The sequence below is a fragment of the Barbus barbus genome (assembly GCF_936440315.1).
Source record: "Barbus barbus genome assembly, chromosome: 17".
Taxonomy (NCBI): Eukaryota; Metazoa; Chordata; class Actinopteri; order Cypriniformes; family Cyprinidae; genus Barbus; species Barbus barbus.
The window spans coordinates 23,285,283-23,299,428 of NC_136745.1; the positions used below are offsets into that span (position 1 = coordinate 23,285,283).

General features: G+C 38.2%; 1 protein-coding gene across 1 annotated transcript; it reads left to right on the plus strand.

The window, feature by feature from the left end:
* Positions 1-477: 477 nt before the first annotated feature.
* LOC306883618 (disks large homolog 1-like) lies at positions 478-13,509 on the plus strand (the record flags this gene model as incomplete). The annotated part of the gene is made up of 5 exons (XM_079438981.1): positions 478-574; positions 1,565-1,696; positions 8,604-8,689; positions 11,752-11,862; positions 13,384-13,509. Exons 1-5 carry the CDS (start codon positions 559-561, stop codon positions 13,507-13,509), a joined length of 471 nt encoding a protein of 156 aa, XP_079295107.1. The 5' UTR covers positions 478-558.
* Positions 13,510-14,146: the final 637 nt, after the last annotated feature.

The following is a 14,146-nucleotide window of genomic DNA, read 5'->3' on the forward strand; positions in this document are numbered from 1 at the left end:
TACTTCGGAATAATAATTTCCATGGTCAAACTTGCATCACCCTTTTTTGTGATAGTTTGTAACCCATTATTCTCCTTAACTTTATACATCACATATGATTAGCCTTCGCAGTTATACAATAAAGCTGTATGTTTTCCCCCATGGAGACAAGCTCAATAAACTCTGTTATCATTTATCCACAATTTGCACGTGGATGAAGGATGAGTAAGACCCTGTTACTGCAGACCGCCCTCCAGTTTCACTTGCTTCCCCTCAAAACTTCCCAATACTGGAGCCGAAGGCAGATACCAGGAATCCGCGGTGCTTCACACTCTCTCTGCCTCCACAACAAGCATCTGCTGCCAACTGGAGTAACATCTATCCCCGTCTTTAAACACTTGAACTTCCCAAAAGAAGCAATATCGTCACAGTGAATGGAAAAACTACGGCAAAACTTTTGAAAGTCTGGTCGGCTTTTGACAGCTGATCCGAAAACGATTTTTGAAGCGTTATTAGGCTTTTTATTTGGAGAACTAGTCAAAAGGTTTCAACTGGATTTACAGGATCCGTTTTCACATCATGGTACATAAATATGGTAAGTTTCGTTAAAACAGTTAGCTTCTAAGAAGACGATATCCTATAATCAAGATTTGGCATTGATTTAATTGTTTTTAACGTTTTTCAGTTTCGATATAGCCTGTGTTTTCTTTTAGAAACCCCACGGGAAACAGGAAGCTTTAGTCTGAAGTGAGATTATGTAACTTTTAATAAAACCGCTATTCTTTACAGAAGCTCAATGAATGTCAAGTGTAGCAGGCGACACATGCCTCTGTTTAACCCATTACAATCTGTGATGTTTATGTGGAAACTCCTATATCTTCTTCCCTTAAACCATCACCTGACAGATTCAGAAACCCTCAAAATGTTTTTATGCTCCAAAATCTGTAAATACCACTGTGTCAGCGAAGCATTATTTCATTTAAAGGAAGCACAAGCACATTTTCAATTAAAACTTTTAACAACAGATGTTTAAATAAACCTCACGCGCATTGTTATTGCTGTTGATTTGCTTATTGGTTATTGGATAATAAGATGAGCTAAACCTGTGGTTACTATTCCAAGACACCTGTGTGACAGTGAACATGACAACTAACTGGTTAACTGTAAAGCTGTATGATCACTTGTTATCTAATGCATTTTAAGAGTGAATTAGGTGTTTAAATATTTTTATTTTCTTTGGCCACTATATGGTCCCTTGTATTCCATTCGAGTAAGCCACCAAATAACACGGGCTGTTACGCAAGCCAAATCATTCATTTATTTTTATCTGCTTGCTGAAAAACTTGTTAGACAGCCCTGGTTGAGTTGAACATCTGGTTGCACACCCCTTCTGGGGGTTCTTGTAATTATAGGCAAGTAATGTCAGATTTTAAGCATCTAGCATGGTGCAGTCTTTTCAGAATTAGACATGCATCTAAAAATGTCTTCAGACTGTCAGAAAGTGAATGTAGGTAATGGAGGAAAGGCATTAAAATGAGTAGGAGTTGTACTGAAATAGAAATGCTTGTCTTCTCTTTTATTTCAGATACCAAAAGAGCAGTTGGGCTACTGAAACAGTACCAGGCAAGTCTAACCAGCCCAGAAGAGCAGGCCCTGAAGACCAGCGTGGAGAAGGTCTCGTCCATCTTTGGCAGTCATCTTTTTCAGGCTCTTCTGGGTGAGGTTTGTTTCTGTGTAAACTCCAATGGCTCTCAAAACAAATAATGATTAACTGTCATTATTTAGGGCTGTACAACTTGACTCCAGTACATTCTATACTAAGCGAAATGTTCCAAGAAGCCACGTTACAGTTTGTTCAGCTTCATAAACTGCTGATATTTTTCTAAATGGTACATTTTGTTTTCAAATAATAGTTTCACCAAATAAACTAACATTACTGACGCTGCATTACAAATAATGAGGATTTTAACGAGTTACTTATTTTGTAGAATCAGACCCATTGAAACTTGCTCATCTTTTCCATTATCCAAGTTTTGATTTATTTGATTAATCCACATGAATAGGTTCTTTCAGAACAAAAACAAAAGGTTGTCTGTTTTTAAACTGAAATCTTACTAAATGGGCCCTCAATGCTGGCTCTAATGGCTTGATCTTTTGCATGTATTTGAGACTTTCAGAATGTTTACCGAAGTTTGTGCCACTGTTCTCAAGTTACACAACCAGTCAGACTTTCACAACCCCAGCTGGTTGATCAGTACTGTGGATGTGCTCTGTCATATTTGAATGATGTCTCACAACAACCAGAATAAGAAAATATTCAAGTAACAATAGATATCACTGTCATGCCAGATGCATCTAACAAAAATAAGAGATTTCCTAACTTATTTTTAGTTTTTGTCCTGCAAAGGAAACAAATTAGTCCCATTACGAAATGGTTGAGTGGTTATCTTAATTACCGGGCCCAGGCTTTAATGAGGCCTGCGTGCTGCTGTTGCTGTGATGCAGAAGAGTAGGACCACAGGGGCCGTGATCAAGCCATGGGGTTGCGTTGCCATAGGACTGTAGTGAGGAGAGGGACAGGTTTCCCCTGATCTTAACTCATGGGTATTCTCATATGCCATTGGGCATGATAGGCTTATTATGTAGTATGTGATACTCTTGTGCATGTGCTGGTCATTCTAAAAAGGCATAGAAAATGACAATTTTATATAAAGTCTATTTTATTTAAGCCTGTAAATATATAAAATAGATCAAGTTTATATAATTAAAACAATTAAAGGCTTTAGGGGATTTTTTTTTTTTTTTTAAGATTTCAAAGTATAAAATACAAGTAAATTTCTTATTTTTTTATCACATTCAATACTCTCATAATACTGTAGTGTATTACAATTTAAAATAACTGTTTTCTATTTAAATATATTTCAAAATATGAATTTTTGGCATGATCCTTCAGAAATCATTCTAATATACTGATTTGCTGCTAAAAAAATCTTATTTTTGAACTATGTTGGAAACAATTATGTTGTTTAATATTTTTGGAAACCGTGATTTTTTTTGATGAACAGCATTTATATGAAATAGAAATATCTTGTAAAAAGCTGCCATTTTTGAACAGTATAATGCATCCTTGCTGAATAAAATGATTCATTTCTTTAAAAATATTACTGACCCCAAACTCTTGAACAGTAGTGTATGAACAGTTTTGAACAGTAGAAGTTGTTTCCTTTTTTAGTGGAAAATCATTTGGATTCTGTTGAGGGGATTTTACCTTTTATTATGATACCTCTTGTCAGTACAGGAAGTGTCAGTTTTATTTTTTTCATAGTGGTAAGCTTTGTAAATTAAGGGGTAAAGGGTATTGTCATTTTTTAAACAAATATGGCCCGTGCCGCTATATGGCATTTAGGCATATATGCTTTTCTGTGCCTCTAATAAAGCTGTTTGACTACAGCAGGCCAAACAGATGTTGCAAATACTCTCATTTATCAGGCTTTGAATCAGTCATGAGAGTCTCAGCTCAAAACTGGCATAGCATAGTAAGAGGATAAGGATTCCACACATTCCAGAAAGAGGCTGGATCATTAGCGGGAATGTGGGATAACGCGTAGGTAGATTGATAAACAAACAGTTCTTGGCTGCAGTGAAATACTCCCATCTGACCTCAGGCCAGATTAAGCAGAGAGTGTCGCTCTGTGCAGGACGGCCCATTCTCTCGCTCAGGTACTGGGGAGAGGGGTCATGTGAGGCTGAGCTGAGAGCAACATGTGGTTTCAATCATCTCTCCAGCCTCTTGGGTGTTGGCCAGAGTTAAAAAAGGGAATACAGTATGAATTCTAGCAAAAATGAGGCAGATTAAGAATGTACTGTCAGATGGAAAATGTTTAATATTATATTATTGTATATGAAATATTATAGTTTTTATATTATATTTTGATTTGTATTATTATAGTTTAATACAGCTTTTAATATTGGGTTTTTAAGTGACAAAATATAATGCGCTTATACATGATGTTTAATCCTCAGTCATTAATCTCATTCACATAATTGAAGTGTTCTTAGACTCTATATTGAAAGCCCTTTGTTTTATGTGGCATCAAAGAAAAAGTGATCATCGAATATATTGGGGATACAATGAGGCTTGTAACAATTCAGTTCTGTGATGCACTGTGGGAGGGAGGATGATTCGACCGTGGGCTTGTTTGGTTGTCTGCATGATTGCACAATTTCGAACGAAGGTTTTCCTAACTGCACACTCATCCCTTTGTTTCCAAACACACAAACAGACTAGGGATCACACAGATTTTGTGCCCAAATATGACCCAATATCAAGGCCGGGCTATTTTTATTGCTGGGGAAAACAGACAGTCCATAATTCCTCAGTACTTTCTCAGTACTCAGTACAGAGTTTCTTTTTGTGTTATCATGTTTTAGTTCCTTCTAGACAGTTTTCAGTATTTATATATACTATAACAAGTCAGCCAATTTCACTTTCACCTTATATCAAGTGCTTTTTAATTCTCACTAATGCTGAATTTATTTAATCAAAAGTACAGCAACAGTTGTAATATTATGAAATATGGAGGAAAGTCATGGCCTAATGGTTAGAGAGCCGGACTCGTAACCTAAAGGTTGCGAGTTTGAGTCTCAGGTCCGGCAGGAATTGTAGGTGGGGGGTGTGAATGTACAGCACTCTCTCCACCCGCAGTACCACGACTGAGGTGCCCTTGAGTAAGGCACCGAACCCCCAACTACCAATTTACCATATAATTACTGTAACAGTACTGTTTTAAACTATAAAATGTAGTTTAGAATCAGTATGTGTGGGGAACTGGTTCAGGATGGTCTTTAACATAACAGCTGAGTGTTAAAAGTCAGTTTTCAACAAATCAAATACAGTATGTGTTAACTTAATATTGACACTGAAATGAGGTGAACCAAGCGAAAAGGAGAGCAGTTGTGTAAAAATGATTCTGTGGAGAGGACTGTGTAGTTAAGCAAAAGGACTTTGTGTTTTTTGTTCAGTGGCCAGGAATTTATGTGGTCATTTAGGACTTACTTGGCTCTGGAAACATTCTGCTGAAATGCTTTCTTTTTTGAGGAAAAAAAAAAGTATAATTCACCAGGACTTTGTCTGAAATAAATGTGCCTGTATATCTAAGTATGTTAGTCTGTTTTGCAGAACCGATTTTTAGCATTCAGCTGTAAAAAACTTTTTAGTGCACACACAATCTGTTATATCCATGACAGTAAGTAGCCCTAGACATGAATATTCATTGATGTTGCTTGCTATGTTTCACTCAATAATGCATTTGAAGGGAAAGGTCTCCTCGATGAAGACTTAATTCATACTCATACGTCTGCAAAGACATTTAGGACAGCTTTACTAAACGAGGAGGTGTTTCTGTCTGACACACTTATGTATTTCCATTCATACTACAGCTGCATGTTTTATAATCATGCAGCATTTAGTGGAAGACTCTACACTTTAGTTTACTTTCCCTGTCGCTCTCTTTCTTTTCTCCGCTCTCTCTATTTCTCATCTGGCTCTGACCAGCCAGGCGATGAAACCGCTTCCCACACACTGTTCTCCTCCCACTCACACAAGCTCACACAAACACAGCCATGATGAGTCACATAGCCCCATTCTTCTACTGTCTTTCCCGCTGCACCCCAGTGGGACTCCATTACTGCCCCTAACAGCCCCCACACACACACACGTACACCGTCCGCATGCGCCACCAGTCCGAGTGCACTGCTTATCTATCCAAAAAAAGAGTTGCTTTTCTCTCAAGCTCTTTCTTCTTCCGTCTTAAAAAAGACTCGCTCGTTTCTTCCAGTGCAAAGGGGGCCGAGAGCGCGTTATGCTTCAAAGGCACAGCGAGGTAACAAGCATCTCATTATGTTATTAGTGCAGGCTGTGGGTCAGTGTGGGAGTGTGGGTGACATCAGCAGTATTGTCTCCCTCCATTCTCATCAGCTGGTCGTCCCTCTGTTTACCAGAGAGGTAATGAGGTAAGACATATAGAGAGGAAGAAAGGGTGGGGTGAAGAAACAAATCATTCTTGTTGGAGGGGGTGGGGGGTGGGGGGTGGGGGGGGTTTGGAGACACGACCAGGACAGTGGCAGTCCCGTTAGGAGACCAGAAACATCACAATCTTTGATGTAACCGTCAGAAGTTATTAAAGTAGGCCTATGTAAGTATTAAATATGTAGAAAAATGAACAAGCAAGAATGCTGTTTTTCAAAGAATTGCAGCCATTCTGATATTTAGACCACCAGAATGATTATGATACTGCCTTTATATTGATATTGAGTTACTCGATATTTTGACATACTTTGTCCATTATTTGCAAGTTCAACCTTTGTCTATGTGTAACACGTAATTCTGAATAAATCAATAAATAATTGAATCGGTTGAGTAAATGATTCACTCACTCAGATGTGTCATTTATTTCCCCAAATAATCAGTGTTTTTTAATTGTAACTTAAGCATGGTAAACTGTGGTAAACTAAGCGAATAGTAAATTATATAATGTGTCATCGAGTCTCTCGTAAAGACACTTGTCGTCACCTACTGGCGAAACTATATAAACCTACAGAAAATATCAATGATGAACTGACGGTCCATTTTTAACACACAAACAAACAAGAAAGTGCCTCCACATTTAAAGACTGGAATTAACTGTCGGTCAGAGCAGTTAAAGGTGGAAAGAGCTGCAGTGGACAAACAAATTGTTTAATAACCAAATTCTGAAAGTGAAAATGATTTTGGAACATATTTTAGAATGAACCATGAAAAAATGGGGCCATATACATGCAAGTCGTGTTCGGATTAGCGAAAATTTGGCAAGACTTCGTTGGTAAAACAGGCCCACTGTTCATTGTTACAGAACTTACTTTCAAACCAAGCAGCTTCCTGTTGGTCAGCGAGCAAATTTGCTTGACTAGTTTGAAGACGAGTGCAATTTGTGTGGGGAACTCCAGATCACGTGGATTCCTATTAAAATGACTGGAATTCTGCTCAATTTCTAAGAGCAATGGTAAATGTGACTGCACCGTTTATTCACTTGTTTTTGCAACTTGAAAAGGCATGTGAGAAAAGAGGAGACAACCAGTTCGAGGATTCGATTTTTTTTTTTTGTTGTTCAAATGCTTGTAAATTCAGAAAAGCTCAACAATTTGCTGTAGTTATCCCTGCAACACCCCCCTTGTTTGATTCCAGTGGTCCAAGCAAGTTTCTCATGTACTGATTTTATGTGAGTACTTATAATCCAACAGCTCTGCTCTAGTGTGCATTGATGAATTTAACATGCTATTCCAATTGTTCCAATTTGCACAAGTACAGCTCACAGCTTTGTTCTTGACCCTCAACACCAGAGCCACTGTTACCTCTGCTAATATCTGCAGGCAATGTGCTGTCATGAGTGAGTCACGTTAAAAGCCTCTCTAAGTGAATGTGATTTCTCCGGCTCTCTAAACCCAGTATGGACAGGAATTTTGGATGAGGCTGCTGGATGATATTTATAGAGACCCACAATAGTGGGAATGATGCTCAAGTTGAGCAAAAAGTTAGTTTTGATATTGGTCTTGACCTTGCTCACTTCACATGTGAAGACTGTGCACCTGTGCTTTTTGGCATGGCTTAAAGACTTTCTAATCTGTTGATGGGGCTCATTAAATGTTCACAGAAATTAATATTCTGGCATAATTTACTCACTCTCATGTCTATGGAACCCCTAAGGATACATGGTGATAGAAACATTGTATTGCAATGTTTTTACGTTCACTCGCAAATCATTTGCGTTGTAAAGTTTCTCGGGGAATGCAAAAGTTTTTCTCTTGAATGCAATGTTCCTCATGATAGTGCAGAAGTTTTGAATGAAAACCCCAAAGTATTGAAACCTCATATTAATTCAACCATAAATGTTTTGTGATTGAATGCAAGGTCCTCCCATTTTTTTCTTTTTTGTTTTTAACAATCTTTGCATCCCTTCATGGGCTAAATACATATTTCTCAAAAGCATATGACTCACTTTCTTCTGTGAAACACAAAATGAGAAATGTATAGTATGTTCAAGCTGCTCTTTGCCATAGAAGGCAAATGGTGTCCATGGATGTTAAACAAATGTTTAAAACAAGATTTCAGTGAATAACAACTGTTTTTCAAGTAAATCTATTTTATATCTTCAAATAGACTTAAAATATAGCACACCAATATGAAGTACTTTTATGGTGATTTATGAAGTTTTTGGTCATTTTGGGAGTCCTTGGTTCCCATCCACATTCATTGTATGAAAGGGAGAAATTCAGATATTCTGCTAAAATTCTCTTTCTAATGTTTCACTCAAGAAAGTAGGACATACAGGGTCATAACAACTTAAAGGTGAGTAAATGACAGTTGCAAAATTTTGGGGTGAAATAATCCTTTAGCATAGATGTTTTCTTTTTCTCTTGTTAGCATAAATGTTGGAATGCCAGCCTCATTTATGCTATAATTATATATATATAGTTTTTTTCTTTGTTATTAATCTAAAAATGCAACAGAGGTATTACATATTTCAGCATAAATACCTGCATTATTTAAATAGATTCCCTCAATGACATCGCTATTCCATTATTCTCAGATATTCAGGAATGCTACGAGGTTTCCCTGCAAATGAATGCAGCACAAAATGAAGTTAAAGACAGCAGCTCTGTGGACACATGGGAGGTAAGAGCTCCAGAGAAAGGGCAGCTTTATTTTACTCACCCTCATGTTTTCCAAACCCTTATATCTTTGTTATCTTACATGAATCTGACCAATCTGGTTCTCAAATTTAGCTCACTGACAGTTGAAGCAGTTAATAGCTCACAGACGGGAAGATTATCAGTAAATTTGACCTGTTATTCACACAAAGCTTTCATATGGTTTCAGAAATGTAGTACATGAATCCCATTGACCATACTTTATGATACTTTTGTAGTGCATTTATATCTGTCCCCAGTACTTTTATTTGTCCCCAATAACAGCGATTAGCACAGACAAAGGTTTAGAAAAAACCCTAGGGGAGGGAAGTTTACAGAGAAGTGCTGGACAAAAATAGAAAAAAAGAGAGAAAGAATGAAAGAGAGAGCATGTGGAAGTTACAGACACTACAGGACATTAGTCATATCAAGAAAGCACTACAGTGATAACACCAAGTGCTCCTCGGTGGGCTGTGTGATGATGTCACAAGGACCTTTCATTACAAGTGTCTGCAATCACGTGACTATGCAAAGTATTTATAGGGAGAGTACAGAAAATAACCTCAACTTCTGTCTGGATTCTGTTAAAAGCAACTGCATTGAGGGAGGATCACTCTGTGGTCTCTCTGAGGGTTCACACAAACAGACACTCGGGTCTGACTAAAATAGTCTCTGTTCGTCCAGTAAAGGAGCGCCCCATGATTGATGTTTTTAAAAGATTATAGAATGAAGTTTCCCGTCATGTCAATGGTTTCAGACAGTCCGAAATCAGGGAGATTCTGTGCAATTATTGCATTTTAAATAGTTTTTTTGTTGCAAACAGCTTTGCAAACTCAATTCACTCCAATTCTTACTACACCGGAAAAACAAGAATACTCGTTTAAACTGTTTTGTTTTTTTTCAACAAGGAATAAAGCAATTTCCTAAAGTTCTTATAAGATGATGGGTTTTAGTGTGTGTTCAGAAAATCAGGCTAGAATATCAGGGGAAAATTCTTATCATAGTTTTATATCTTGTAATACTTGAAAACACTGCACAACAATCATGTAATGGCAATGTGTTTTTAAGACCCATGAACTTAGTTTGAACTAGAATGTGCCATAACGATGTCAGTAATCACAAGATTGCACTGGATGGATTAGTTAATACAGATGATAGTGATGTAAATAGGTTATCCACATTTTTTTTTTTGCTTGTTTAAAGAATGATTTTATGAAAAAAATTGACTTTTGATTAAGTAATACATGCATTTGAGTTATTAAATAGTTATTAAAATATATAATTTATTACAGTGCAGTATTCACAAACGTACGTATGTGGACAGGTAAAATGGTTGTGGTAGATGTTTAGGTAAAAACCCAGCAATGATTGATATTTATGCAGTTTTGATTGAAGCTAAACACATTAATGAAACAAATGAAGAGCGGACATTTGGACAGTCTGAGCGTAATCTTCCCCATTTCAAATTCCTAACTGGCAGTTTCCAGAAGCATCATCTTATTGTGACACATGTTCCACAAAAATACTGCAGGGGTCACTATGTGATTTGTGGTGGAGACCATCACAGGCCTCAGTCTGAGTCTGTGTCCGGGCAAAGCCCTGTTCTGTGGTTCTCTGAGAGCGAGCGAGGCTGGATCTGAGTGAATGTCCAGCTCAGGCTTCATTAGCATTCATAACGTGCGGTCACCTGAGATACGTTAAATTAAATGAGTCTGCAAATTCCCCGATTTGGTGCAGAAGGAAGAAAAAATTGAATAATTTACAGCACAATCATTATAAAGCCTTTGTGTTAAACAGCAAGGGGCAGTGGGTCTTCCCTTTTGTGTTTTATATTAGCTACAGTTACAGTGGGTAATATAACAGTGTTACGTAATTTGGTATATGTTTTATATCTGGGAATGCTGGTTAAAAATGTTTATTTAAATGTATCAGGCTGTACATAATCCAGCCTCAGTATATATAGCGAGCAGTATGTCATGTGTCAGCAGTGATTCAATGGCACTGGACACCAGCAGCGCCTCCATGTTCCTCTCTGGGTTTGAGACTGCAGCAATCCTGCATGTTCTCGGCTGCAGTGTCGATCTCGTAGCTGAGCCGCTGATAATATGACGACAAACCTGGGGCTTGGCAGCAACTATTTTTCCAATCAGTTCATGGTGGTCCAATGAAGGCAATGATAAAAACGGTAAATTTGCATTGTGTTTTGTTAAATGTTGCCTGAAGGCAGTTTTGTGATTGTAGATGTGACTTTATTTGTGCTTTTTTTTCTCCATCAACTTAAATGGGTGTGGCTTGGCCTACTGCTGCAAACCTGCATGCCTCTGTGTTTGTTTATATGAACACACTGTTATGAGAGTATCAGAATAGGACAGATCCTAAAAGAACATTCTAGAGTTGAGTTTGTTAGCATTTGGGAAGGGAAAGTTAGAGAGCATTTGTTCCATCTGCTGTCATGGCCTTTTCCAAAGGCTGCCCTCTGCTGCTTGTGGCCTTTGAGTGCGGGATACATTATGATAAACAGGTAGGAACTAATCTAATCAAGCCTTGGTTATGTATCTTTTGGTCTAAAATGCTATATATGAAAATGTTGTCAGATTTTGCTAGATTTTATAGTTGTGGATAGTGTTTTAATATGTGTGTATGTTTGCTGGCACTTGTTTTCTCTTTTATTATAATGCAGATGTCTGTCCATCCAAACCATATTGCAAATGGTAATATTTGCCTCTCTGCGATATTTTCCGTTCACATAACAATTTACTCTTAGTTTAAATGATGGAATAGTCCACATCCCAGGAGCAGATGTTCAGTTGCTCATTATTTTCCTGTGGATTTATATTTTAAAAAATATACATTATATATGAATTGGATTAGAGAATTTACATTTTGTAATTTACATTTATGATGATTTTTGCTATATATTCAGCACTCTACCCATTATCTTGGACTACGTCGAATACCTAATATTGAATAAACTGAATATTGGTTACATCAATAAAATTTTTTTTTTTGGTCTAGCTATGTTCTGATCTGTGTGATTTGTACTTGCAGACCTCGGGTGAAGAGGGTGTGTCACGTGTGCGAGTGACCAGCAGGAGGAGCTCACAGAAGGTGGAGAGAGTGGCTGGACTAGTAAGCCGCTCTCATATAGAGACACCAAAGGTCAGTGGCTGTTAAAAACTTATTTTTTCTTTCAAATGGTGCTTTTAAATGTGTCATGAGACCTTTCCTGGCATAGGGATTTGTTACTGTGTGACGTAGAATGTCTACTTCATCTCAGTGCCAGTGCTCATTGGTTAACAATTATGGACGGGCTAATTGCCTAGGATGGTGTGGTTTTCAGCCTTTTGTGTTTATACTGCATTTTTAGATGCTGTCTGAAGAAATAAGTTTTACTGTTATACACAGCACAGCAAATCAATATCAAAACAGTTGGTGATATTTTGGTTATATCTGAAGCACAGCTCGTAAAAGCGCATGCTAGGCTTTTTCCCTTATGGGCTGTTCACACAGAACTAGTTTTTGTGTTTAAAAAATGTGGGACGCGGGGCAGAATGGAAAGAAAATGGTCTAGTTAAAAGTTTGTAGAGTGTCGTATCACACGCCAGATGCCTTAAACAACAAACTTATCCATCTAGTGCACAAATACATGGAAAAACTGTGGAAAACCAATGCGTGGAATGCAAAAACACATTTTTTGTGTACGACTTGCCAGTATATAAGTTCTTTGATCATGCAAATGTGTTTTTATGCCTTGGAAATTTTAAAATGTAGTTTTGTGTAATATGCTAAGCATTGTAGTGGTGAATTTTGCTGAATAAACGCTGAGGTTTTGCATCAGCTAGAATGGGATGGAAAATTGTAAACAGATGAGTTTTCTAGAGTTTAAATTTATAGCAGGCACTGAATTAAATAAAAGCATCATAATTTACATAAGTGTTGTAAATTAAAAGCCTAATACATGATTTTTGTGCTTTTTTTGTTAAGCAAATCTTTAATGAAAAAGATCAAACAGAATTCCTTCGAACATATTAAGACTTTGTTAAAAAGAAATCTGGGCTAATTAAAATATCAGGATGGCAAATAGAAATTTTGTATAAATCTTTGTTGGGCTCTTGGTGATTTTTTACATTTGATAATTTTGATGTAATCGTAAAATACATTTCCACTGGTTAGTTTTTAGATGTTTTCCATGACACATATTCATATTAATGCATGCATATGGATGCTTGCAGTGCATTTGTGTGTTCACATATATAGATAGTAGCTAGGCTGCAGTGTAGCTGAAATGGGAAGAAATAAGCCACAGTGACGCTGTTAATCACCTAGTCTTTCAGAAATACTCTGAGCGAAGGCAGAATACTCAGGTCCTAGTCCTACTATATCATGGCAGCTCTTATTTTCACATCCTCCCAATCACAGCACCCCAGCGGCATGTGGCGGCACATTGCCTGTGGGCACTGGCGCTTCAGATGAGCGGAGATCTAGCGTGAGGGACGGGGGCGTGTGGTGGAGATGGCAGTGTGGGTGTGGTCTCGGGTTGTGGCTGAAGAGCGTGGGACCGCCGCGTTGAGAACAGAGAGCCTCCATTGTCTACATCAAAGCGCAAGGCAGCAGCGTTCTGTTGACAGCAGGGCTGGCTGATGCTGAGCTGAATGTGGTGTCGTGTCTTCCACACATTAGGAGGGGTATGAGGTGGAAGGGAGGGATGAAGAGAGAGCTGCAGAGGGAACGAGAGTAGGGGAGGATGGGGGAGCGAGGCGAGGGCCGGTGCAGTGCAACGCAGTTAGAGCTGGAACGGACACCTAGAGCTCAGCCTTTCGCATGTTGCCATGGAAACCAAATTCCTCCCCCTACTTGTATCCCTACAGACTGGCTGCCTCTCTCGCTCCTACTCTCTCTGTCGCTGTTTTCCTGTCTCTGTTGCATCTTTCTGCATCTCTCATATGCGTTCAGTCACATAACATGGCAAAAATGCGTGTGTCGCATCCGACAAAGTGTTATTGCGACGCTCGAGTTGAGATGATGCAGAATTAACAATGCAAAATATGTATTTGGCAGCACAAAGGAATCTCTCTCTGCATTCAGAACCCTCTCTATGATCAGGCTTTCTCATTCCCAGTCAAACATTTTGAGTTACCCCCCCACCTCCCCTACCCCAGAGTCATTTTCAGTCCAGTCATATCTTTCTCATGGTTGCATTCTTTCTTTACTACATTTTACTTTTGCTCTTTTCTGTTTATCCTGCTCTCCAGGCCTGTGCACGATTCTTTTACTCATCCCTCTTCTCAACACCTACAATATCTCACCATGTACACACTGCAGCTAAATACGGATGTCACTCCTGTTCTGAGAGTTTAATCCTGTTTTGTACACATACAGCTCGTTTAAGCGAGTGATAACCAGTCTACGACCAAATTCACTTTGAACAAAGTAGTGAGATCCG